Genomic DNA, 27,562 nt, shown 5'->3' on the forward strand with positions numbered 1-27,562 from the left:
ATCTCGTTTCTTCGGTCATGATCCAAACCTCCTGACCACAGGTGAAGGATGGCACATACACAAGCCAAAACATCAAGAGTTTTGTCTGTTGACTCAGCTCTTTCTTCACTACGACCGTCTGAAGCAACATCTTCATTTAACATCAATAAATGTATATTTATTACCCTTAGAAGAACTTGGACACTTAAAATTCAATTCGATTCAAAAATACTTTTATTAATCCAAAAGGGAAATTAAGTGTTGCCATAGCTCATTATCCTAGTTTCATTCAAGAGTTGTTAGATGCAGATGGCTGTGGACAGGAAGGATCTCTTGCAGCAAATCCGAAGAATCTGGCAACAGATACCAATCCGTCCACCCGGATCCAGCTTTCTATCAGATCCGGCGAGCCTCTCGGGCCTCCTGAGCAGCAGGACAGCCCGAATGCCAGGCAGAATTCCTCCCTGAGTGATGCCCAGCAGTCTGCAGAGTTCCTCATCGTCACGGACAGACTGCTGAAGGTGCTGGGGGATGATCCCGGTCCTCCCATTATCACGAGCAGAGTTTCCCCACCAGCTCCAGGATCTTGGCGGTCAGGTACTCGAACATCGCCGCCAGGTTGATGGGAATTTGTCCGCAGTGCCTCCTTTTCAACTCATTTGGGATTTGAGGCTGTAGATGAGGTATTTGAGCTTTTGAGATGTTAATCAGTAGCTTCTGATTGTTAAAAAAAAACACCTTGTTACCATGGTTACACATCATAACATATGCTCAAAAGTTAAAAAAAAATGTTTCAGTAAAAATACTTCCAGCTGCACAGCATCCGATACCAGAGTAAATAGTCATCTGAAAAGTGATTTATGTCCAGAAAAAGAGGAATCAAAGTTTTTAAAAGCAATAACTCAGAATGAAAGTAACAGAGCCACTCCAACATGCAGCCATCCCGAACGGCGCAATTCTACAATTATAAATAAATAAATATAAAAAAGAGCATTCTTGTTTAAAAGACTATACTGTGAGCAACAATAAAATTGTTGTAGCAGCTGCTACATCTTTACTTTCCTACTTGGTCATTGATTCGGTACATACAGACATGTCCAAAGTTTAATTCTTTCAATGTGACCAATTAACTCAACCACCCAATAAAATGATCTATTTCAGCTTTCTACTTTTATATCTCATCTAACACAGATATTTGACAGAGGTTAAACAGTTATTCAGTTTATGAGTAGTTGTAAAATAAATAACATTATTGCAGTAAAAAAAGAATTAATAAAAATTCTGTGCTTGGCTGCAATGTATTCCAGCTAATAACTGCTCATAAAAACAGCCAACAAATCCTAAAATGGTCCAAATTTTGAGTTGAATTGAGAAGATTTGGATTGACTCTGAGATCAATCAGCTGTAGATGTACATCCAATGATTAGTTTCTGACGGTTTCATTAAATTCATCAAGTGGTTTGTGGGATTTTATGCCAACACAAATGCGGTCGACTCCATCAGCTAATGCCAAAGTTTTAGGTAAATATGTCGCTAAATGTGTTAAGCTCAAAAGTACAGACTCTCAGCTACTACCACAACATATTAAAGCTCAACATCTGTAAAACTGACTGAGTTAGACAAATTTTTGTTTTCTACACTAACTTAGCTGTGGAGGCCATGGAGGGGTTTACTCCAACAGCTAATCAATTGTAAATGTACATTAAAATCTGTTCAGTGGTTCAGGTATTTTGCAGACAAATGCGCACAGACATGGTTAGTGGATGGTTAATGTATTGAATAAGTAATTTCTCTATTAATCTGAACAAAAAACAAAAATTAAAACATCAATATGTTTTTTATACCATTTAAAAATGTTTAAATATATATACAACCTAATTCTCTTATTGAGATTTCAAGGATGTTTTTCATTTAAAACCTCATGAATGCACAAGTTCAGTTTAAATAGAACTAGAGGCTATCAAAAATGTAATTTGTATTCATACGTGCAAAATATGGAAATAAAAGGGGGCAGAGAAGCACCCAAAATGAAACCAGACTTTTTGATCAATCAGTTGTGAAATCTGGAAGAAATTGGTTGAACAAATGGAAATAGAGAAATAAAGAAAGAAAAAGAAGGAGCATGAAAAGAAGATGGAGGGGGGTCGATGTCACATTCCAAAGCCTGTTACTTGGCAAACCCTTTCACAAACAGGGCACACAATAAAAAAAGAAAAATTCAACAAGAGGCATGGCTTTATAAAGAAGCCCATTAATGACAACACAAGGGGGCTTTTGGAAACAAGCCATGCAAAGAGACACGTGCACACGTCTAATCTTCACTAGTCTGAACACAGGAGGAATCCACAGCAAAGCCCGAAAACGAGCCAAAAATTTCACATCTAAAAGACAAAACCCATTAAAACAACCAATCCCTGTTTGTGTTATACAATTTATCAGTGGCTTACCTTAATTTTTTGGATTCCTCCTTGATTTCCTCTGAAAGAGAAAGAAAAGAAACAACTTGTTAAGTGATTCAAGTGCAAAAAATAACGTTTTTAGGTAGTATTTTACTGAAGAAAAGACAGCACTGACTAAGTCAATCAATTTTACTTATTTATTACAGTCTTCTTCATAACAATATGCATTTTTTCTAAAATTATCCATTTAGTGCTTCCATTCCCCCCCAAACAATATTTCAAGAAATGTCTATCAATATGAATACATGGAAAACAACCAAAAATGCTGTAAGGGTCTGTATGGCAGACCCTTATGTGGCGCCGTAGCACTGCCACAGAAATACACTAAAAACAGGAAACAAGACAGGGAGCATGTTTACTCTGAAGCTCACTTTCAAAAATTAGATATTGTTCAATAATTGTTCCAAAAATGGCTCTTTTGTACTAAAAAAAAAATTCCTGTGGATGGTTGCTTAAGACAGCTTTCAGAGAATAAGAAAATATTAAACTAATCAAAAAAATATAATAATAACTTCTTATTATATTATTATTATTATAAGCTTATATATATATTATTTAAGAAACTCTTAAATGTACAACATCCCCGTTTAGGTTTTAAAATTTTTGGGTTGATGTTTGTTTTCAGGTTGACCAACTTCAACAGTGGTTAGTTGATCTAGCACTACAAAACAACAACAAGAACAACAAAAAAACTTCCCAACCCATGAAAACTTGGGTCGGGGAGTTGAACTTGATACAAAATATTTAATAACTATATAATATAACTTGATATTATAACTTGATACCAAGTTTCAGGTCTCTTGTAAATGAGTCCTCGAGGCTCAATGGGATTAACCTGTCTAAATAAAGGTTGAATGAATTTGCTAAAGCATTATCTTCACAATTACAATTATTATTAAGTGTGTGAAAATGATAGTCATATAAAAAAAGCTAGACATTTATACCGATATCTATAAAGGTGTTTAAATACAAAGGCAAGAGGAAGAAGAGATGTAAGAGGCTACTAAAGAAAACCATTCTCTTTGGAAGTTTGTCTGTAGTTCAAACAGTTTAAAGTTTTCATTTAAATACCAGCTGCCACTTCAACAGATGACATATTTAAGTTCAGCGGTCTGTGTAAGAGCTATTATTTGAAAGCAAGTTGACGAAGGTAAAGTGAACAATAACATATCAAAAGCCCCTTATAAACACAGGCTGCTGATCAACAATTAGCATAAACGCCAACCTTAAATTGCCATAGGAAGCTAATGTGTTTAGCATAATGTTTATCACTGTAAATTTATATACAAACTGTCATTAATAAAAATGGTGATGTTATGACAACAACTATTATTTACAAACATATTTTGTAGGGTTTAGCGACTAAAAACTTAAAACGATGTTAAATAACACGTCTTTACTGCATCAGGGTTTAACTACAGGAAGCTACGGTAACTCAAGTAGGACAAACGGCAGTGAAACTCAAAGAAGCAGCACAAATCAATGCTAAGCAATATAAAAATCTATCAATAGCAGTGTTTCCCCTAGATCAGTTCCCTTGGCGGGGTGCTGGTCGTATTTTGTTTTTGTCGACAGGGTAGGAGGGATGGGATGGAGTCACGTTTGTTGCCCACCTGCCATCTTAGCACTACGTTCTGTAGGCAGAGCGCCAGTATAATGGTAGGGGAATCACTCAATAGTATATCAATATATGATCATATAATAGTAGTATCAGTAGTTTTATTTGTATAAAAACCTTTGATCAATACCTACAAGAGTAATATTTACCATATATGTAAATTTTCAGTGAAAGAAGAAGGGGAAAAAACTCTAATCAGGGGCTGTTTTGGAGAAAATGGAAATGTTTTGAGATTTTTGTTAAATTATTTTTATGAACACACTTTCAAATTTCAGCTTAACTTGAAATGAGAGGAAAAACATTTACTGGTTATCATAATGCTTAGTGGGAATTTAGAATTGGCAAAAATTTGAATCAGCTTTCCAAAATTGGAAAGTGAGATTGACAAAGGTAGCTGCAAATGATGCATCACTAATTACAGGCATTTTTATTTTAATATCTAGCTTTGTTTTCTTCTTTTGAAAAGATGATTATTTTGTTGAAGCAGAAAGAAGTCTTGTTAACATGGCTGCTGCACAGTGTCAAAAATGTAATTATTATTCACTTTGCAATGAGTCCAAGAGCCCGGCCAATGTGTGTTTATTTCACAGACCTCAAGACATGAAAGCAACTGTACGAAATTACTGAAAACTGACAGAAAAGAGCATAAAATGAGAAGGACGCTCACAGAGGGAAGGATGAGAGTGAAAGGAAGGGACAAAAATAGAGCAAGGAAAAAAAAAAAAGAGGCCTGTTGGTACGAGACATTAAAGGAGGCCTTGAATGATGAAGTGTTTAAAAGCAGTTACAATTGGCAGCGTCCTCTCAGAGCTGCACCTGCCCACGGTTGTTGGGGGGAAAACCACAGTCATGCTCAATTATTTCACTGCTGCAAGGCTCAGAGTCTTTTTCAAAAAGAAATCCATTTGTAGAGAATATTTAGCATCTCAGTGGAAATAAATTTAGGCAGGTTTAAAAAAAATTGTTTTACTGTGCAACTCAGCAAAGAAAGTGGAGAGGCAGAAGTGAAGGGTTGTTTTGGATTCGACAGCGTCTGTCTGCAGATCCAAATCTGACACGAGATCCGAGTATCAGGTTGTCAACAGAGAAACTGAACAGGGTTTTGGCTCTACTTATCTATTATTCAGCTACAACGCAACAATACCGAGCAAGTAAGAAAAAGAAAAACAGAGAAAACATTCGAATCTAAATGAATGTCTTCCTCTGAGTATGTAATTGAGTCAACGTTTATGAGCCTTAACAGAAACGAGACAGACATCCACGTGGAGAGATTCACGAGCAGATGTACTGAAAAACAGGCACTGCTCATTAACCTTTGACTTTTCTTGTTTTACACATTTTAAGGCAAACTATCTTATGAGCAAACTGGGTATTCAATGATGGTGAAGAATGGAAAACGGGTTTGGTTGCATAAGGGTTGCCCAGCAGTCTAAATTTGACACGCTAGTTGACGTTAACCACAAGATTCCCAAGAACATCAATTCAAAACTTTTTTAAATGTGTTTAACTTTTTAAAAGTTAAAGCCATTTTTCCCCAAGGACTCAAGGAAAAAACAGTCTCCGTCAGCTTTGAGAAAACTTGTGATGTTCAAGAACAACCCAAGAACCACCAAAGTGTTGAGACTGAAACCTCTACCAAATTCATTGACAACCCAGGCATAATGAAACAAGACCTTCTGTTTATATATGCTTAGGAAAACTTAAAACTGTGTAATATGCACTAGAATAATGATTCAAACCAATTTTAATTTGTTGCTCAGAGAACTTATTGTGCTGGTGTTTCTGCACATTATTCCATATACTACAGCCATAAACATGCTTCCTTTAAACATCGGAGAAACTAAGAAATGCTGCTTTTGGTCTGGCTGTAATTTGCCAATTGAAACAACTAATTTTACTGAGTATTGTGCAATCTTGATCCTAGTAGTTGATGATGACACATTGCTAATAAACGAGCATTAAGATCAGAATGGCAAATACTCCTAGAGACTTTTTAAAATGGTAAATGGACTGCACTTACCGCATATAGCACCTTTCTATCTTGTCAAGATACTCAAAGTGCTTTACATTACAATCTATGCCCTCATTTACCCATTCATACAGCACTCTACTAGATCTGTACAAAGAATAATCAGTGATATTACATTCATACACCAATAGGACACACAATAGAGGCAATGAGGGGTTCAGTGTCTTGTCTAGGGACATTTCAGCTGGTGAATCTAACCCCCAACTCTCCCATTGGAGGACGACTGCTCCAACCACTCAGCCACAGCTGCCTCCCAAAGTAATTTCATGCCTTTTTCCCCATTTTCAAGAGACATGCGAGTCAATTACATGTAGAAAAACCATTTTTCCTGGTACTTGGTAAAGTAGAAACCTCAGCACAGAGCCGACCAAAGTTAACCCAAAAACATCAATGTCTTTTTTTTCTTCCAAGTTCAAACAATAAAGTAGTCTCAAGTGGTCAAAATCTGGCTTCATATCAGCTTGGAGTGATTACAATTTCACTTAAGTTTGTATAAAATTGAAAGGGCAAAAAAAACAAGTTTCTGATTACCAGCAAGTGTACAAAATGAACACATACACTTGAGTTGGGTACTTCCATGCTGCAAATACAACTCAGAACCTACAATACAGGGAAATAAAAACTTCCTAATTTCCAAAAAAAAACAAAAACATTTGCTTCTGGTACCTCAGCTTCAGCCCACATGCTACAATTATAATTTATTATGAAAACAGTCCATTTACAGACACACATGCCACATATGGTACATCTGTGTGAGTCTATAAGCTCAGTGGCAGACTTATTAAAGCAAACATAGCCTGTGTTCCTCTGAAACAAAACAAAGTCTGATATACGAGCTTTTCACAACAGAAACAACTGAAAAATACATGAGATGATCAGCAACTCCACCTGGAGTGAGCTCACACCAAACATCCAAGTGGCAGCTGTAGTGAACTTAATCTGGTGTCACGACTAAGCCTAAGGTCAAAACCCTTGACCTTAAGAACCTTGTGGGACAGGAACTGTCATTTTATTGATTTGAATCCAGAAATACAGGTTCACCCATCCTGAGACTTTCTTTCTTGAAGATTCAAGTGAAAAGAACACTCTCTTTTTATTATCATTACTATTTTACAAATGTTGATAATCAAAGTGTCTTAGTTCAAACCATTTTAGATGTTGCAGTGAACTAATCAATTTTATTAACTGTGTAATGATTTTTTCTCATGCAAAGTTAGAATTCATGTTGAGGTCTGTTACAGATTTTTATGCATTTTCTGATTTCTGCCTTTGAATGAGCAAGTGTACGTTGGTCCAAGGTTGGAGTCAAACGCAAAACAAGTTGTTAGAACGAACTGTCATGTTTTTAGAATCCTCTCAGACGTAAATATAGAGGTTTTCGCACCTGTTTCTAAACTCGCCAAAACAAAACTCTCTCTGTCTGTGAGAACATTTCTGATCTGTTTCATAACAATTCTTGCTGTCTTCTAACCTCTTACGTCACAAAACACACCCCGTCTGGTTGTTTCTGACCAATGGGAATACTCCCAAAAGTGAACCGGGAAAGAGCTCTTTAAAATGTCGGTACTTCCTGGTCTACTCAGTTCTGGGATGGTGCTGGAACAGTTCTGGGACAGTTCTGTTCAGTTCTGATGGAGATCTGTAAACTACTCAGTTCTGCTGGAGTTCTGTGAGGGTTCCACTCGGTTCGGTGGAGTTCAGTTCTGTCCAGTTCTGTGAGAGAAGACAGTTCTGTGAGAGACGGGATGATCCTGACATGACAACAGAGCTCTTCCGAGGTTCATGGGATTATAACATTTTCCACTGAGGTGAGCTTGTGTCGGACAGTCTCGCCGCTACTCCGGAGGAGTAACAGCATCCTACGGAGACGCTGAAGGGTGCGTTAAACGGAATCTCGCCTGAGACAGCTCCAGGTAAAAGAGTCGATTTCACCACCGAAGTGTACCGTAAGAAAAGCTGAAGAAAGCCCAGAGAGTGCCGTTCTGTTAACACACTCCTTCAAACCCCATCTTTTACTCTTCTTTAACTCCTTTCCCATCTTGAAACTTTTCTCTCAAGTAGAAATTCTTCCAGATATTTAGAAATGTCTGTGTAAAGTGCTCATCCACATCCGTGTGGGTAAAAGATCATAATTGTACAGTTTTCATAAATGTCTGTGGTGAAGCAACGGAAAAATCATGGCCGTATGATTTTTCCTGATTGATTGCTTATGTTGTTATTTTCATAATTTGCCAAATTAATGTAAATGTTTGATGTTAAACTTTGATTCTGTAAATAAATGACCGCATTCATTTTGATGGGTCAAATATAAATGACGTCTCACGTTTGCATTTCATTAAATTCAATGCACGTTTTATTCAGTTCAGAAAAATGAGGAATCCGCGTTAATTGATGAATATATCAGAGCATCTGTTCATCTACACAGCATTAAAGAGTATGGCTAAAATATAGTATAAAAATGGAAAATAGCATGAGAATGCACAGTTTAAGTGTGGTTACTGGACTATAAAAAGACCGAGAAATAAAGGTTTATAAACAGCTTTAAATTTCATTGAGGAGACAAACTATTCTGAGAGATAAAGACACAAACCTCAGCTTCAGGTTACAGTCTGTCTGAGAAGCTGAGGTAAACAGCCTTGAAAGAAAACCCAGCAAGATTGCACCTGAATGCTGAAGCTGACGGAGAGCTGCGACAAGTTACAGCCATGCTTTATTTAAAATGTGTTTCAAAGGAGCTTATCAGTGATCCATCCCCTTCATTTGCGCTGAGCAAAAGCAGATCAAGGCTTAGATATCAATTCACAATCGTGTAGTCAGCCTCTTAGGATGCAAATGGTAGCAATAACAGATAAGTTGATGAATCATCAAGGGTGGTGTTGGGAAACCCTGAGCCAAAGGTCAAAAGCTTTGCATGAACAGCTAAAAACTCAAGTATCTAAAGAAAAACTTTTATAAAGCTTAAAGAGGGGATCTGTCACCTCGCCCTTTTGATTTACAGCTCAAACTATTTACGCACACTATTCATACTCTTAAATTGAATGTTCGTGCTTCTCTGTTTATGCAAACAGATTTGAAAAAAGATGTGCATGAATATTCATCAAAACGTCCCTGTAAAAACAAACATCAAATTGAGACTAAGAGTGTACTATTTGTGCTAATGAATGAGTGTACATGATTAATTTTACGATTTAAACAGCCCATCCGTTAACATGCATAGGCAAGATGGCAGTCTGTTTTTAAACAACACATTGTTTTTTTTACCTCAAGAAGCAACTTGGTCTTCAAACAGTTTAGTCCACTTCTGCTGCCAAGAGACCCACTTATATCACCCTCTTTATAGGCATCCCTCTACCTAATTGATGGGACAAATTATTCCTTAGCAGATATCTGTTGGAAGTGCCTAGCAAATGTATGACCCTTTTATAGAGATGTGTCCAATCTTGGTTCTCAAGGGACATTATACTGCATGTTTCACTTGTTTCCCTGCTTCAACATACCTGATTCAATGATTAAATAACTGCTTTGTGGTCTACATATGCCTGTTAATCACCCATTGATTCAAATTAGGTGCACTGGAGTAAAAAAAAAAACTCAACAACATGTTAATGAGGCCTGTAGTGGACCTCCAGGACCAGGACTGGACACTTTTGCTCTAGGATTACTGACGAAGGAGTCACAGCTCACATCCCCTCTTCAGGCATATTCAGATTTATAGAATGTGTACTCAGGGACATCAAATCAATCAAATGTATTTTTTTCTGTCTTTTCACAAACCTGTATACAAAAATGAGGCTCCGTGATACAAACCTACCTTTACTGCCGGTAAATATATCTGGGATTTTAAGGTTGAATGAGGTGTGGAAGATAACAACTGTCTCATGTCTTGGTCACATGGAAATGTTTTTGTTCTAAAGTTGTCCTTTTTTTTTTTTTACATTACTAAAAATATCCTTGCAAACATGGCATTGTATTACAACTGTCAATCATCCACAAAGAAATGAAGAAAATGACCAAAATGCTGTGGTAAGTATGCCATGCCTGTATGTGGCAATGTAACGTTACCACAAAAAACATACCAGAAACTGGAAAGAAGACATGAAGCAGATGCTCTAAATTGAACAGAAGGAAACGATGACGAAGAGGGCAAATACAAAAAGATGACTGGCAGATTAACCACAGAGGGATGGCTAGAGAGAAGGATTTTTCCACACAGTCATGAAATATCAGGCAAATGTTTTTGTACACGAAAACCATTTTCATTTCTCTCGATTGTTTTCAAAAGGTTGCATTTCTACATGACAAAAGCAAGTGTGACATTTCAAGATTATTTTATTTCCACTCTTGAACCTGGTTTCCAAATTTACTATTTTGTGGTTCCTATAATGCTGTTTCTGTGTGGGTGCAGCCTAAAATGCCTCATTTATAGTTCAGACTTATTTTATTTTAACATCATGAAACCCATTGATTGTTGCCTACTTAGCTGTGCAATTTAGTTTTTGGTAGGGGATGTAGTGGACTAGGCCTGATGTCAAAACTGACCAGATGGACAGAAACTGTCATTTCATTGATTTGAATCCAGAAATACAGTTTGACCCATCCTGAGACTTTCTTTCTTGAATTAATCAAGTGAAAAAGACAATTCTCTATGATCATTACTATTTTACAAATGTTTTGATAATCAAATTGTGTTAGTTCAAACAATGTTTACATGTTGAAGTGAACTACTCATTTTTATTTACTTAAACAGTAGTAATGATTTTTAATTCTCAATTCAAAGTGAAATCAAGTTAGAGTACGTTAGAGAGTAATGATTCAATTTCTTGATCGTCTGCTTTGAAGGGAGCAAATTTGTAAGTGTGTTAGAGTTCAGGTTTCGGTCAACTAAAAAGTTTACTGAAAAGAAATGTCATGTTTAACTTTTATAGCAAGATACCTGAGTAGAGACGCCACTAAGACTGGTTTTCTCCAACAATCTTTCTGTCTGTTCTTAAACAATCTTAATCTCTATCCTTGACTTTCCATAACACCTTACATCACAAAACACACCTCTGTTGGGGTCCATCGACCAATCAGAGGCTCTCAAACGAACCGGAAGTAGAGCCCATTTAAATATCGGTACTTCCTAGTTCAAGAGGAGAGAGTTGAAGAGTTCACACAGAGTTCACAGAGAGTTCTGGTGAAGAGTTCAGCTCAGTCTTGAAGCTGCTGTAAGCTCAGTCTTGAAGATGGAGCAGCAGTTCAAGAGTTCAAGAGTTTTTGGAATTCAGCAGTTCAGAGTTCAGGAGTTTTGGAATCCAGAATGCAGAGAGTTTGGGAGTTCCTGAATGCAGAACGCGGGCATTCAGGATGCTGTTAAACCAATCAAGCTGAACCAGAGACGATTTTGGGAATTATAACTTCTGTTTGGATAACCTCGCACGACTCTCGAGGTATTTAGCTGTTCTCACTGAGACGCTGAACAGTGGTTGGAAGTGAGACTCCACGCCGGAACTGATCTATCTTCAGAAAAGGTAAAAGTCGACCTTCACCAAAAGTGTACTGTTGGGACAAGCTGATTTCCGAAGGAGCGTGCAAGTTCTGGTTAAAACAGACAAATTCCCTCACACATCTCTCTGTAAGATAAATCTCAATTTTCCATCTTTAAACTCTCCTTTCTGCTAGAAAATTAATCCAGATGTTTTCATTAATGTCTGTGGTGAAGCAACGGAAAATCATGGCCGTATGGTTTTCCTGGTTGTAAAGCTGATTGACTATGTCGTTATTTTCATATCCTGCCAAATTAATGTAAATGTTTGATGTTAAACTTTGATTCTGTAAATAAATGGCCACATTCATTTTGATGGGTCAAAGATAAATAACGTCTCACGTTACATTTCTGTTAAAGTCAAAGCACGACATTACACAGTCCAGAAAGATGAGTGAACCCGTTTAATGTATGAATATATCTCAGGATATGTCATCTACAGGGATATACTGAATGTACCCAGTATATGGTATATTGTTCAGTGCAATATGTATTAAATGACTGTACTGCAGTCACAAAGTGTAAATTGAAGCAGCTGTGGCTGAGTAGTTTGAGCAGTCATCCTCTCATGGGAAAGTTGGGGGTTTGATTCTACCAGTAGTCACATGTTGAAGAGTCCCTGGGAAAGACACTGAACCCCTAATTGCCTCTGATGTGTGTCCCATCCGTGTATGATTGTGATCTAATGCCCTTATTATTAAAGATTCAGATTAACTTTGTAGAGATCTAGAAGAATGATGTATGAATGTGTGTGTGGAGGTAAATGAGGGCACTGATTGTACTGTAAAGCACTTCTTGATTAGATAAAAAGGTACTTTAAAAGTACAGTTCATTTACCCTTTAACATTTTCAAAGCAATCGTTTAGCCTTTAAATTCCTTAAGAATTTAGTTTATTTCAATCTCCTAATGCCCCACTCAAAGTAGACGGTGCACTCCACCACCCCACTGAAAAATTATCTCGTACGCAGTGTTTGCGTTAGAGCTTAAAATAGTGTGATTTTTTAAAATTACACTAATACACGATTGCTTTCTAGTAAAATCCCCAAAATGACATTAATAAGTAGTGAATTACTACAGTGTGGGCTTTTTGAAGTACTGTACTGTAATCTCCTTACTGCTCTCTTGAGCTCATCTGAAAAGTATCATGATTTGAACAAGACAGCAACATTGTGTACAGCAGGTAGAGCCAAGCAATGACAGGCTACACTAATCTAGGAACATATTCTTGTTGACTTAAGCTACTGGATGAGCCCTAATTCAATAACCAGATATTCTGCCGACAGGATATCCAAAGCAGTATCACAGTCACAGCACCTGTATTTACCTCAAATGCACAAATACAAAGAAAACCTCAAGAGAGCTTTACTATTTCATCACTTTAGGACACACCAGCTGCACATGGATGCTAAACTGGTAGGAAGGAGCCAGGTAAACAGACAGCTCCCTGGAGATGATTTTCAGAACATCACACAGCTAGCAGCAATAAAACAGCTCAATGGGAGGGGATGATGAGTAAAGACAGAGTAAGGACAAAAAAGGGACACACGGAGAAGGCAGAGATGAGAACCAGGCTGGTTTCCAAAGAAAATCTGTTCCATATACAGTACCTGTTATTTTATGGCTCTTTGATTTTTGTCCCTTTGCAGTAAATGAACATGTCCTCAAATTGCAAGACTACCAGTACTAGAAATGGACTGAGTGCTTTGCATCAAAGTAAGACATTGTTTTGTCTCCTGTGTCATAGCAGAAATGAAGGGGCAAAGGCAGAAAAGAGGACAATGCAATGTTTCGGTGCATACTAATTATTTCCTGTCCTTTAGTTGGGTAAAAAAAATCTACAATATAATCATGCAAATGCCATCTTTTTTTTTACAATTTCTGCACATAAAAACAAAGGAGAGGTTAAAGATGGTTCTTCGACTCAGTTTCCAGTAGCTGAAGGAGAAGCTGGAGACCGATAAAAGCCATCCCGCCTCCTGCAGTCCCATTTCCATTTCAAAAAGTTTAGAAGCCCATTTGCATTGGGCATAGATCCCATGGCTGGAGTAGACTACATTGGACACAGCAATCTGCTGAAATTTGCCTCGGTTCCAGGCTGCACTTAGATTCGAACGTTGGTGGTCTTAATGGTCTACGGTGTGCCTTCAGACTGGAACCATTATCCTAAGGAGGATCCCCTCTTTTAAGATGTATTAATCGAACAACAACTGTTTGAGACCAATGTATAAAAGTACAATGTGCACAAACATGGTAATAAAGGCCCCAAAAAGGAACCGGTTGGGCAATCTGACAATCCACTTTCAAGTATATACACAGCAGCTGTGATCACAGCAGAGCATCAGATTAAAATCAGATCTGAGAAATTTCCATTGTCACCAGGATGAAAAGAAAGTTTGCACAACAGTAATTAAATTTGGTGAGGAAGAAGGAAATGATGTCAGAGGTTGACCAGGCTGACTAATCGCATGTGCACTTGGCTTTGTGTGTGCATGTATGTGCGTTTTTGCATGTCCCCCACTGAAGCCCACATAAGCCCTCATCTAATCACTAGTCTCACTCCTGAGGCTGAATCAGGGTTCTCGTTTTCAAGCCAAAAAGTCCCGAAGCTCTTTGCCTCCGTAAGGCCTTGATTACTCAGCTGCTGGCTTTTTACTGAAATGAATTCTCCATAAACAATTTCCCACTCTGGACAAATGATTTGACACTTTGCTGCTCTAACATCAGTTGTGCTTTCTGCTCAGTGAAACTGAGCCATTATATTTTGCTGCACAAGCTGTAGATAGTGAGTAAATTAACAATAAATGCAACATGTGTAATGTTAACTCAAGCCTCCTCAACTCATTCAGCTGGAGTGACGGGTTCTAACCATCCCTGACCTCTAACAGCCTCAGCAGAGCAGAGCTTCAATCAGACTTTGCAGCAGCTTTTCAAGTATTCCAAGGTTTTTACTTCACCCTTTTGTTGTCATTTCAAGTTTAACATCCACAATACTGTACCTCATAAAATCCTACTTATAACAGCTGGGATGGTTTTTAATGTTTATAAAGACAAACGTTGGGTCTGTAATCAGTATGGAAGGCATCATGAGCTGCAGCTGGTGAGTCAGTCTGGGAATGAGCATAAGGAGAGGTTCATAAGATCAAGAAATGATCAAAACAGAAGCGTACACTTCTCTTCAGTTGTTTTACATCTGCTACATTCCAAAACACAAATATAAAAGAAGCATAACCAGGAGAATTGAGGCCTTAACAAATGTGTTTATTTGGTTGAAGTGTACCCCTTTGTTAGACATATTGTAGAGTGGTCTGATGTGCAGCAGCTCAAGGTCTCCAGAAAAGAGAAATGCTATATCTAAGTTGAGTTATTTTACTGATTTACCTTAAGACTTCTGTGGAAATTCAACAGAGCAATTGGTGCAAACATTTTACCTTTCTTTCTTACCTTAGATGCAGGTATTTTAAGTTATTGGTGTTTGTCAAAAAAGTAATTTAAGTTTCTACTGAAAGGTCACTCCTCTTCCTTGTTATATTAAAAGCAACTTTCATAAATTTGTTGTGTGCCCAATACCTCTAGCAAAATTGGGAATCTAGCTATGGTGATAACTCGTAAAACACAATGCAGCAGTAAGGACTTTTGTTAGCTTTGTGTTTTAAATGCATTCGACCCAAAAAGAACAGTCAATGTTTGTTGTGCAGTTGAGGTGCCATTGTTACATGACCTACCATTCCCAGCCATAGCTTGTTTGTGGACATCTGGTGTGAATTTTAAAACAAACTTTATTTTTTCCTGATGACAAGCAGTCAACATTGCATTTGTTTGCCATAAGAAGTCAGAAGGTATAAAAGCCCATAACCCTGTTTGCACAGCTTGTTCATGATAAGCCTGATGCTCCTTTGCTATGAGCTGGCATACTACATGTAAATACAGACACAAAAACCACTGCTAAACCTTTAAACTATAAATATAAGTGGTCACGAAGCTGAAACACTCAGTTTGTGCAACAAACCATTTTCATAAATTACTTGGAGCCATACCCAAGACACCTTCTGTCCGCCTCGTGTGCTTTCATCAGATATGGGAAGTTGAAGTGACCCTGTCACTTCACGTCTTTAAGCCATCAAGGGAGGTAGTAACAGAACCGTAAGGGTCAACAAATGAAAGGGAAAGCAGGCTTTGTGGCTCAAGAGTGTGATGAAGTGATGACAGACTGTTGGTGTGACAAGCCAGCCGCTGGACTTGGAATAAAAGACGTCTGACACACTTTTTATGCGTAGCGCTCGAAGCACTCCACAACAAATGCGTAATATTCCAGTCAATTTTCTTTAGGGTCTACCAGTGTTGTGGTAAAAAGCACAAGTCCTGCAGGGAGAGCTGTTTAATAGACATGTGTGGCAATACTGTTAATTAGCTTAGGATGATCAGGCATGGCATGGCCAGTGCTAAATATTTACAAACCGGATTCCAAAAAAGTTGGGACACTAAACAAATTGTGAATAAAAACTGAATGAAATGATGTGGAAGTGCCAACATCTAATATTTTATTCAGAATAGAACACAAATCACAGATCAAAAGTTTAAACTGAGAGAATGTATCATTTTAAGAGAAAAATCTGTTTCCAAATTTCATGGCGTCAACAAATCCCAAAAAAGTTGGTACAAGTCCATTTTTACCACTGTGTGGCATCCCCCCTTCTTCTTACAACACTCAACAGACGTCTGGGGACAGAGGAGACCAGTTTCTCAAGTTTAGAAATAGGAATGCTCTCCCATTCATGTCTAATACAGGCCTCTAACTGTTCAATCGTTTTGGGCCTTCTTTGTCGCACCTTCCTCTTTATGATGCGCCAAATGTTCTCTATAGGTGAAATATCTGGACTGCAGGCTGGCCATTTCAGTACCTGGATCCTTCTCCTACGTAGCCATGATGTTGTGATTGCTGCAGAATGTGGTCTGGCATTATCGTGTTGAAAAATGCAGGATCTTCCCTGAAAGAGATGACGTCTAGATGGGAGCATATGTTGTTCTAGAACCTGAACATAGTTCTCTGCAATAATGGTGCCTTTCCAGACATGCAAGCTGCCCATGCCACAAGCGCTCATGCAACCCCATACCATCAGTGATGCAGGCTTCTGAACGGAGCGTTGATAACAACTTGGGCTATCCTTGTCCTCTCTGGTCTGGATGACATGGCGTCCCAGTGTTCCATAAAGAACTTCAAATCGTGACTCATCTGACCACAGAATAGTCTTCCATTTTGCCACACTCCATTTTAAATGACCCCTGGCCCAGTGCAAACGTCTGAGCGTGTGGAGCTTGCTTAGAAATGGCTTCCTCTTTGCACTATAGTTTCAGCTGGCAACAGCAGATGATTCGGTGGATTGTGTTCACTGACAATGCTTTCTGGAAGTATTCCTGAGCCCATTCTGTTATTTTCTTGACAGTGGCATTCCTGTTTGAGGTGCAGTGACGTTTAAGGGCCCAGAGATCACGAGCATCCAGAAGAGTTTTACGGCCTTGACCCTTACGCTGTGCGTAAGGGTCAAGGCCGTAAAACAGTGTTCCAGATTATCTGAATCTTTTGATGATGTTATGCACGGTTGATGATGATAACTTAAAGGTCTTTGCTATTTTACGCTGGGTAACACCATTCTGGTATTGCTACACTATCTTTCTGTGTAACAATGGTGGAATTGGTGATCCTCTTACCATCTTGGCTTCTGAGAGACACTGACACTCTGAGAAGCTCTTTTTATACCCAATCATGTTGTCAATTGACCTAATTAGTGTTAATTGGTCTTCCAGCTGTTAGTTATATGCTCAATTTCCTTTTTCCAGCCACTTATTGCTACTTGTCCCAACTTTTTTGGGATTTGTTGACACTGTGAAATTTTGAATCAACATATTTTTCCTTTAAAATGTTACATTTACTCAGATTAAACTTTTGATCTGTCATCAATGTTATATTACGAATAAAATATTGACATTTGCCATCTCCACATCATTGCATTCAGTTTTTATTCACAATTTGTTTAGTGTCCCAACTTTTTTGGAATCCGGTTTGTAAAAACTGGCAATAATTGTCCAACCAGTCCATCTCTACCTTTACTCTACGTAAAGTAGAATGGCAGCATTTTTGGAACAACACAGATTTATCTATTTTAAAACTGTATTAGTTTGTAAATAACGTGGGACTTTCTCATGAGTTTCTGGTTTTAATTAGAAGTTTAAAGACTTTCAAAACAAAACCATTCAATTGTAAATTATATTGTCAATTGTAACAAAATAGCCCACATTGCAAACTATGCTATCTATTGATCGACAAACCCCAATCCATTGGGTGTGAGTACCGGTAGATGCCACGGTTCTTAATCCGATCCATGCTTTACCCCAAGGGTTCATTTTCAAAAGACCACAAAGGCAACAACTAAGGTGCAAAAAAAAAAAAAAATACAAGGTGCACAAGAATAATTTTCAGTTTTTGAATTTTCATAATTTTAGTTTTTAATTTTCAGTTTCCAGGCATTTTCAGTTCCAGTTCAACTTTGAATTCTTTATGAGTACATCACCTCCTTTCTCACAGGCCTCCCATACAACAAACTCCTCCAGTCCTCTCCTTTAGCATACTTGTGATGCATTATTTGCTCAGCACCAACCAAATGTTCTGAGATGAATACAAATGAACGATCGATAAAAGATATTATGAATAAAGCCCCTGAAACACATGGAACAGAAACCGAATGCAAGAAGAGGAGGAGATTTCTCTTCATTCATCTGATCTGCCTGCGACATAATTAATTTATCCCCTTTCTCACGATTGAAAGAGGCATCAGTGAGAGAAATCATGTTTTATGCATGGAGAGATCAGTGTAAGAAAATAAAAAATGTGAGGGTGTGTTTCCAGAACAAGAACTGGCCTGCCATGTTGAAGACTTCCCAACTCATTTGCTACCTGCAAACTTTACAGTTAAAAGCAGATCAAGTGTCTGCACTTAGTCTGAGAAACGAGAGGTAGGCAAAGAGTGTAGAGCTCTTATTTCTCCCTTTGCTTTAAAGCAACCTCTTAACTGTGAAAGCATTTATCCTAAATCATCATCAGTAGAATATTCAACATTTGATATAATAAAATTTAGCAAAAACAAACAAGGCCAAGTAAAAAATAAAAAAAACTATTTAACCATTTGCGATTTTAGCTGCTAAGAGGGCAAATGTATAACTAGAAACTTTTGTACAACTATGATACTATCATTTAAGGATTTATATTTGAGACATAATCACTTTTCAAAAACAGATAATCCAACTGAGCTTAAGACAAATGTATAAAAATAAATCATGCCGTTGAATCATTTAAACTAAATTGCTCAAACACCACATAGTCACATTTTTTGTACAAATTCTTATACTAGAATAGGTCAAAAGAAAAATTCATTCAGTGCTGTGAACTTTACAGCAGCCTGAGAAACAAAAGTGACAAAAATGTCACTGAAAACTGCCGTCTCTTCCCTTTTTCACTCTCTCCTCCCAATAATGTCCGCCAGGTCCTCTGCAGCATTGAAAAAGTGGGTTGCTACAATTCAGTCAGGGTTATGATGAGTGCTTGGTTTCCAGTTACACAAATCACTTAGTGTTTCTTATTCAGTGAAAGCACAAAGAGTCATGGCTTGCCCCCAACTGCAGCCCTTCACATATCCGGAAGGCCGAGTCGTCTTTGGGGAGTCATGGTCAAAACCTCAATTAACGACAGGCTCATTTATAACCTGGTGCTTATCGTGAGGGAACAGACTTTGGATATTGAGAAGCATTCACCATTCCTAATGATCAGAGGTGCACGGTTCTCTTTGCCAACTCGGAGGACGCAGGCGGCCTTGGGTTTTGTGCTCAATAACAGCTTGCAAGCACTTGCTGATTTGATCTTTGTTTACAGCTTTATTTCAAGTACCGTAATTTTTTTTTTTTTACTGCTGGTGGAGATCCATTTAGCAACAGAGAGTTATAAATGCAGTGACAAACTAAAATGTTTAAGCTATGTAAAATAGTTTATTTGGTCTAAAGTGAACTTTAAATGCTTAAAAAATAAAAAAAAATAAACATTTAAGTCATGAGATGGTTATTGAGTTAATCTCCCAAAAGGTGTCAGGTACAGGATGCCAAACAGCCATTCAATACTCATGTACACTGCCTGCCCCCCAAAAAAGTCACCACCTGGCAAAGCCTAGGTACGAGCCTCCTATTGGATAATTACTGTATGGGCGATTATCTTTCAGCTGGCAACAAGTCCCCAACTGGTGCAATGAGTTGCTTCTCATTTCTTAAACAACCATGTTGAAAGATATCGCGTGGTCATGGAAAAGATGTCAGCCTGTTTGAGAAGGGTCAAATCATTGGCATCAAGCAGAGAAAACATCTAGAAACTACTAAAATTGGGTTAAGAACTGTCCAATGCATTATTAAAAACTGGAAGGATAGTGGGGACCCATCGTCTTCGAGGAAGAAATGTGGCCGGAAAAAAATCCTGAATGATCGTAATTGGCGATCACTTAAAATGTTTGGTGAAATCAAATGGAAGAAAAACAACAGTAGCACTCAGGACTGTGTTTAATAGTGAAAGTAAGAACATTTCCACACGCACAATGTGAAGGGAACTCAAGGGATTGGGACTGAACAGCTGTGTAGCCTTAAGAAAACCAGTAATCAGTGAGGCTAACTGGAATAAAAGGCTTCAATTTGCTTGGGAGCATAAAGATTGGACTCTGGAGCAATGGAAGAAGGTCATGTGGTCTGATGAGTCCAGATTTACCCTGTTCCAGAGTGATGGGTGCATCAGGGTAAGAAGAGAGGCTGGTGAAGTGATGCACCCATCATGCCTGGTGCCTAGTCATCAATGCAAGATCTTGGTGAAAAATTAATGCAACACTGGATGGAAATAGATCTTGTGACATGGCAGAAGCTTATCAAAACAATGACACAGCGAATGCATGATGTAATCAAAGCTGAAGGAGGTCCAACGAAATATTAGTGTGACCTTTTTTTTGGTGGCGACTTTTTTTTTTGGCCAGGCAGTGTATTACTTATGTACATGGTTTAACTTTTACACTGTCTGCTATACACATACTAGTAGAAACAAAAAAACTCACAAATTTTAAAATTATTTAATTAAAATGAAGCTAGTCGCTTAGCAATTAATGTGTTAATTATTTCACGTATAGTAATCAGAGGTAAGCCAAAAAACTAACAAAAAAGTCTGGGGAACAGGAAAGCTGTCCCAAACAAGTTTTAGACTTGCGTTATTAGCTTTGAATACAAAACACTTGAAAAAAGTTGACTATATAGGTAAGAAATTAAAAAAAGAGTCGCTGTGATTTCAACAGATATTTTTGCAAGACGATAGATAGACGTCCCTGAGCAGGACAACAATCAGTCAACCAAGTCAATGTAACGTTCTGATCTAATAAACACCAACCCAGCGGCTGACTACCTGAATGTGCTCATCGATTTCCTTCCTGTGAACAAGACCCCAAGAAACAATAAGCTCCTACGCTCAGGCAGCAACTCATTTGATCCAGCGTGGGACAAGATACCAAAACAATAGTTCTTGTATAGTTTCATAGTGTTCATTCAAAACAATACAGCAGATTTTTTTTTTAAAGGCATAAATCTGAAGCATCTAGCAGAGTTTAAGAGTTTCTCTTTGCTGGAACATGTAGGCCAAACCAGATTTAAACTACATTGGAATACTGTGTTTGAAGAGGAGGCAGTAGAGAAGACTCTAATGGGATGTCAATGTTGTTTAGTGTCTGCTCAGTGAGCGAGTAGGTAGTGTGACTCACTGAAAGGTTGACGGCTAAGAAAAGCTTGCCAATGGGTTACTTATTTTAAGAACTATTCTTTTTTTACTGTGCTCAGAGTTACATTTTTTGACATCTATACTACAAAACAGCAGCTTTTAATCTACAAGCCACTTCTGCGCTATGGAGAGAATTAGGATTGTACAATAAGAAAGACATGCCCTTTTTATTTTAGGTGAATGTTAGTGAGGTTGCACCACAGTATCTAAACTCAGTATTCCTTCCTTGACTGATTGTTAAGGGAGATCAAACCAACATTGAAATAGCTCAAGAAGAAAAACAAATTGTACATGCAACAATCATGAAGAAAAGCTTTGCATTCAGAGGTTTCTACGTTTCTAAGATGTAGAGGCACCCAGCGCTATAGAAGAAAAAAGAAGATTGTTGATGTTTAATACGTCTTTCCCCGTGTCTGTTAAAAAAAAACATCCAAAAGACTCTGATATTGCTGCAGCTTGGGAGAATGCAAGAAACTAGGAGGATGTACTTCAAGTGAAACGGCAGGGTGACATTTTGATAATCCAGGAGAAAAGGTCAGTGTGAGAGCTATGAGTGATCTAGCAAAAATAGAGCTTTTCAACTTGTTTTGTAGATGGAAAAGTTTTCAACAAAAAAAAAAAAGTTTCTACACAGACGAATGCCTAAATGGAAGATTTTCAATAGCAGCAAAAATTAGACTGACAAAAGCATGTCTCTGACTCTGAGGAGCTGGGGGAGATTATGTAAGTCACTTAGTATACTGGGTCACCCAGTTTTTTTTTTTATGTGCACGATAATTGCAGATATTCTCATTTAGCAGACTATGTATATGGCTAAGCTTCAAACAAATACATTTGTGTACGTAACTCAGGTTCTGCAGTTACAGCTTTACCAGAATATTGTTTTTTTGTCTTGCATGAATACAGTAACTGTAAAAAAAAAAAAAAAAAGGTGCTGCATCATAAACATGAAACAACATAACAGTTTTATATCAGACATCCAGAAGCTCTAATTTTCTAGTTGACACAGAGTGGCTAATTTAGAAGCTTTGCAAAAAAACCAACAAAACCCATTCCAAGTCTTTAACCTTAAAAAAATGGTCAGTGGAGTAACGCTTAAAAAAATTAGCATATTGTCTCCACGTGCAAAGGAAATGCAGGCAAACCTTTAGCAATTTTTGTAGCTGTAGGACAAAGAAAAATAACCCTGAATATGCAAGCGTGGGTGGGTTAGTTTAGGAAAATAGCTAAACAAGCCTCGAGTAACGCACAAGTGGTGTATTTAGCCATCTGGATAACTGCAAAACCTTGCATCTTCTGAGGATGTGAATAATGGAAGCGTTGTCAGGACAGGTAGGAGGCTTGGCTGCTATAACATGGACTCTTTGTTTCACTCTTGCAGTGTCATGTTACTGCCCTTGCTGTCACAAAATAAGAGCCCCAACTTGGTGCAAGCCACAAAGCAGACTGACTAAAAAAACGACTTTGCATCTATAAATAAAATACAACTTTTCAATCCAGTTTATTTATATAGCACCAATTCACAACAAATGTAATCTCAAGGAAATGTACAAAACCACTTGTAAATAATAAAATGCCATGTTTTGATGGAAAATAAATACGTCAAAAATTGTGTGTGTATATATAAAAACATTAAAGACCTAAAAAATAGGAATTGCAAATTAAACATGCTAACAGCTTCATAAAGCTAGCAAAATTAATCGAAGATGAAAGCGGATGTACAAAAGCCCGCATTTCAAAATAAAAGCCACAACTGAACAAGCAACCGGCGTGCCCTTGGCGAAAAGGAAAATAAAAACATTTTATACGGGAAGACAAAATCTGTTCCACTCTTACCTATTGCACATAAACCTAAAACGTATTTCTTAAAGTTAGCATAGCACGTTTCCCATATGTTGTGCTTTGAATGAAACTTTATTGTCTAAATCGTAACCGGAAATCCAATTGCTACAACCGCTCAACTGACTAGCTTAAATATAAAAAAAAAAGGTGCTACTGTGTCAAGTATTCATGTTCCTTACTAACTAGCGTGGCCACACATTAAAGCTAAAACAAGGCCCTGGTAATTACAGATTAAAATGGTAAATCAAGAATACGTGAAATAAAAGAAACAAAGACTCCCTGCGATGACCAAGCAGGAACACAACACCGTGTTCCAGGAAGAGATGCAAACATCTCACCTGAAGGGGTTAAACATGTATAAATCCAGGAATTAAACGACTGTAGCTCAAACCAGACGATCATGTAGACGGGATGTGTGTCTCGTGCAGGTGTTTAGAAGAAGCATAGCTTTTAATAAAATAGTTTTGGGACGATGATCGGCCTGTTTTTACGTTGCTACTAGTTTCGCAGCCTCGGCTCAGTCAGGGCAAACACCCACCCGTCCTGCAGCATTTCCGTGTTTTAGTCGGAATCATTTCAAACGAACCCACGCCACGTCAATAAAAACACTCATTTTGTTGGATTACAGTGCAGCACGGCGGCTTTAAACGTTCATCAAACACCGTTTCTTGCCCAACACTGCGACACTGTTGCCAGGTTAAGGGTGCATGACGTGTCTAAATCAATGAGTCCCGAGTCCAGAACCGGTGATGATGATAAAAGAACCGAACTCACCCAGAGCCACCTCGCAGGCTTTGCGCAGCTGGGAATGGTGAGCCTTTTTCACCTCCTTGTCGGCCAAGATCTTTTCCAAAGCTCGTGTGAGGAACATGTTTTTCGTCTTTTTCCCCTCATACATGTCGCGACGGAATTTGGAGCGAGGAGTTGCCCGGACCCAAGGCAGGGGGGTTGAGGGGGGGCTGCAGCCGCCTCGAATGGAGATGTATTCCTTCAGAAATGTCAGCCGCAGAGTCCAGTCCTGGCAAACATAAATAAATACAGAAGGTGGGGTAAATCCCTCAGCTCGCCGTTAACAACCTGCCTCCTGCGCCATGTTGGAGAGAGGAAGCGACGTCACGTGTGTTTAAAAACGGACGGCAGGGAGAGGTGGAGATCCCCCCTTCCATCTTTTACCCTTATTTAACCTCCACCACAAAAAAATAAAATTAAATAAAAAATAAAATGTTAATATTCAGGTGTAGTACAGTATGGTATACTTTGAATGTTCGAGTAAATGAGCTTTAGGGGTTATGGCAAGAAGATGTACCATATAATCAAACCACATTCCTAGTTTGTTTGGTTTTTTTTGTTGTTTTTTATTAATCAAATTGAGGCAACTAAATAAACATTTCTATTTGTTAAACAGTTTTGTGAAAATACGTTGTGCATGTTATATGGTAAAATTTAATGAATAAGCTGAAACTGCGTTAATCTAAAAGTAGCAGACAAGCTAAAAACTTTAAGTAGCAGAAGAATACATGAAAGCTAAAAGTAGCAAAAAGCTAGCTAAAAGATAGAAAAAGCAGAACACTAGCTAAAAGAAGCAGAACTGTAGCTAAAAGTAGTAAAAGGTTAGTTTACTGATTAAAAGTAGCAAAACTGTAGCTAAAAGTAGCAAAAGTTTAGCTAACAGATAAAAGAAGCAAAACACAAGTTAAAAGCTAAAAGTAGCAGAAAGGTAGCTAAAAGTAGCTAAAAGTTAGCTAACTGATAAAAATAGCAAAACACTAGCTAAATGTAGCAGAACTGTAGCTAAAAGTAACTAAATGCAGATAATTTAATCAGGACACCAGCTAAAAGTAGCTAATGGGTAGCTAGCGTTTTACTAGTTAAAAGCTAAAAATAGCCAAACTGTAGCTAAAAGCCAAAAGTAGCATAGTGCTAGCTAAAAACTAAAAGAAGCACAAGCGTAAACAAAACTATATGTAGCAAAACAGCAGTTCAAGGTAGCATAAGAAGAAAGAAATAGAGTACGGTAAGCATGCTGAAATGTTTCAAAGAAAGTTAATGTATTTCCATGATAGAAAGTATTTGAAAATAAAGTTTAATGTGAAACGGGTATAAATTACAAAAGCAAAAAGCATAGCCCCCATCTCATGGATGAGCTAAACCTTTTGATATATGAATGATTGGAGTAGAGGCATGGCAGCCAACTCGAGACCTGAAAGCTTCAGGTTCAATCCCCAGCCATTCCCACCTGTCGTGGTGTCTTTGAGCAACACACCCAATCCTTGTTCCCCGTGCACCTACTGCAACCGCACTGTATGTTTTAAAATTCTATTTTGTACCTTTTTTTTTTTTTTTTACTATGCATATAATATTGTGTCTGTTTTCATGCTAGACCATGTAAGGTGACATTGAGTGCCAAGAAAGGTGCCTACAAATAAAATATTTCATCATTATTTCCCATTTGTGTGAATTTTCTCCAAATATATACAAATACAGCCGAACCCCATTTTCAGCCTTCACCCCTTTAGGCTGAGATCATACTGAAGCTTTGGTCTTAGCATGAGAAAAAAAAATACATCAAACAATACAAAAATCAGGATTTTATTTGTTGCCTGTTTTTTCAGTTCAGCAGTAATGTTGCATTTGAGTGTACTGATTCTTGTTGGTGGAACTGTGGGCTACAGTAGGACTTTGACTCGAGCTGGGTTGACTTTGCTCAAACTTGACAAACTCCAAGGTTTGGGATTAATCATTTATTTCCACAGCAGCCTAATTCTCAGTGCGTTACGCTACAGGATCCAGATCCAGATTTCTCATTGCTTTGCAGCTTCTTACAATCCTGATCATCAGAGTCCATCTGCAAATACAACCAGAAAAACAGGCAGCTCCACAGAACAGGTTTGTCGTTTTTTATAGTTTGCTTTCCCTTTAGACTGTCTTACACGGCAGTTTCACTTTCTGCAAATCTATAAATAACAATATAAAACATAATATCTGGCTATGAGCCACCATTTAACAATTAGAATTAAAATAATTCATTAGAAATTAGATTTGACTGACTGGAACAATGATTACTATCAAACATGGACGTGGTCAAAACCTGTCCAACATAAATAAGGATATACAAAAAAAAAAAGAGAGTTGTGTATTTTCTCAGTTTTTTTGGGAATAAATTCCATCAAGGAATCTGTTAAAGTAAATAATTTCTATTGACTACAAGACAAACTGATGAAAATTTGTACATTCTTGTTCATGACATTAACGTAATAAAATATAAACCCTTATTTTAAGCATACTTTTTTGCCATTGATCCATACCATAGTCAGGACAGCAACATCAGTTTATTCATTTTTTACTGTAAACTATACTATGTGTGTGCTTTATGTTACTTTGAGAGGACCATTAGTACTTTGTACTTTGTAAGGACCAGCTGCTTTTTGTGAGGACCAAAGCCCGGTTCTATAAGGTTCAAGTGTCGTTGGTGGTTTAGGGGTTAGGTTTAGGGTTAGGTATGCACTGGTAATGGTTAGGTTTAGGGAAAGGCTCAGGGTTAAGCTATGGAAATGAATGGAAGACAACACAAAGTCAGCATAAAGATAGCAAGACAAACCTATGTATGTTTATATATATATATATATATATATATATATATATATATATATATATATAGTTCATTTATCGTGGACTCGCTCCCATCACGGTTTTTCAAAATAAGATTCAACAGGACACACAATTGGCTGATTGATAGATGAGCCACACGATATGCATGGAATTTTCATTTAAAATAAATTATTTAAAATTATTTAGCATCTGCTCCACCTTTGTGTAACCCATACTGCAGGATAAACTTCCTGCTGCAGCTGATCAGCTGTTCACCGTGCAGAGAAGTGGGCGTGGCCAAGAGCGCTTGCAGATGGCAAGGAGCAAAGGAGTCAGGGAGAAGAAATTATGACATTCTGTGCTCTTTTAGAGCGTTTAGAAACATTGTTTAGAATATTTCAAGAGTGTGGGAAGGGTTTAAAATACCTTATATATATATATAAAATAAACTTTTTCTTACTACTTGTACTAGTATTCCTGGTTTTTCAGTTATCATGGGTTGTCAGGGCACAGATCCCCCACGATAAATGCGAGGGACTATCTATCTATCTATCTATCTATCTATCTATCTATCTATCTATCTATCTATCTATCTATCTATCTATCTATCTATCTATCTATCTATCTATCTATCTATCTATCTATCTATCTATCTATCCATCCATCCATCCATCCATCCAC

The 27,562-nt window shown here is 37.8% G+C and overlaps 1 protein-coding gene across 1 annotated transcript in view; it reads right to left on the reverse strand.

Moving 5' to 3' along the window:
- arfgef1 (ADP-ribosylation factor guanine nucleotide-exchange factor 1 (brefeldin A-inhibited)) overlaps positions 1 to 24,396 on the reverse strand; it is a 53,820-nt gene extending 29,424 nt beyond the window's left edge. Inside the window, 2 exon segments of the mRNA XM_037694222.1 lie at positions 2,427 to 2,457; positions 24,068 to 24,396. Coding sequence (XP_037550150.1) covers positions 2,427 to 2,457; positions 24,068 to 24,191 — 155 coding nt within the window. The 5' untranslated portion in view covers positions 24,192 to 24,396.
- Between the last annotated feature and the right edge of the window lie 3,166 nt (positions 24,397 to 27,562).

This window comes from Nematolebias whitei, chromosome 20 (genome assembly GCF_014905685.2).
Source record: "Nematolebias whitei isolate Nwh7 chromosome 20, NemWhi1, whole genome shotgun sequence".
NCBI classification, from domain to species: Eukaryota; Metazoa; Chordata; class Actinopteri; order Cyprinodontiformes; family Rivulidae; genus Nematolebias; species Nematolebias whitei.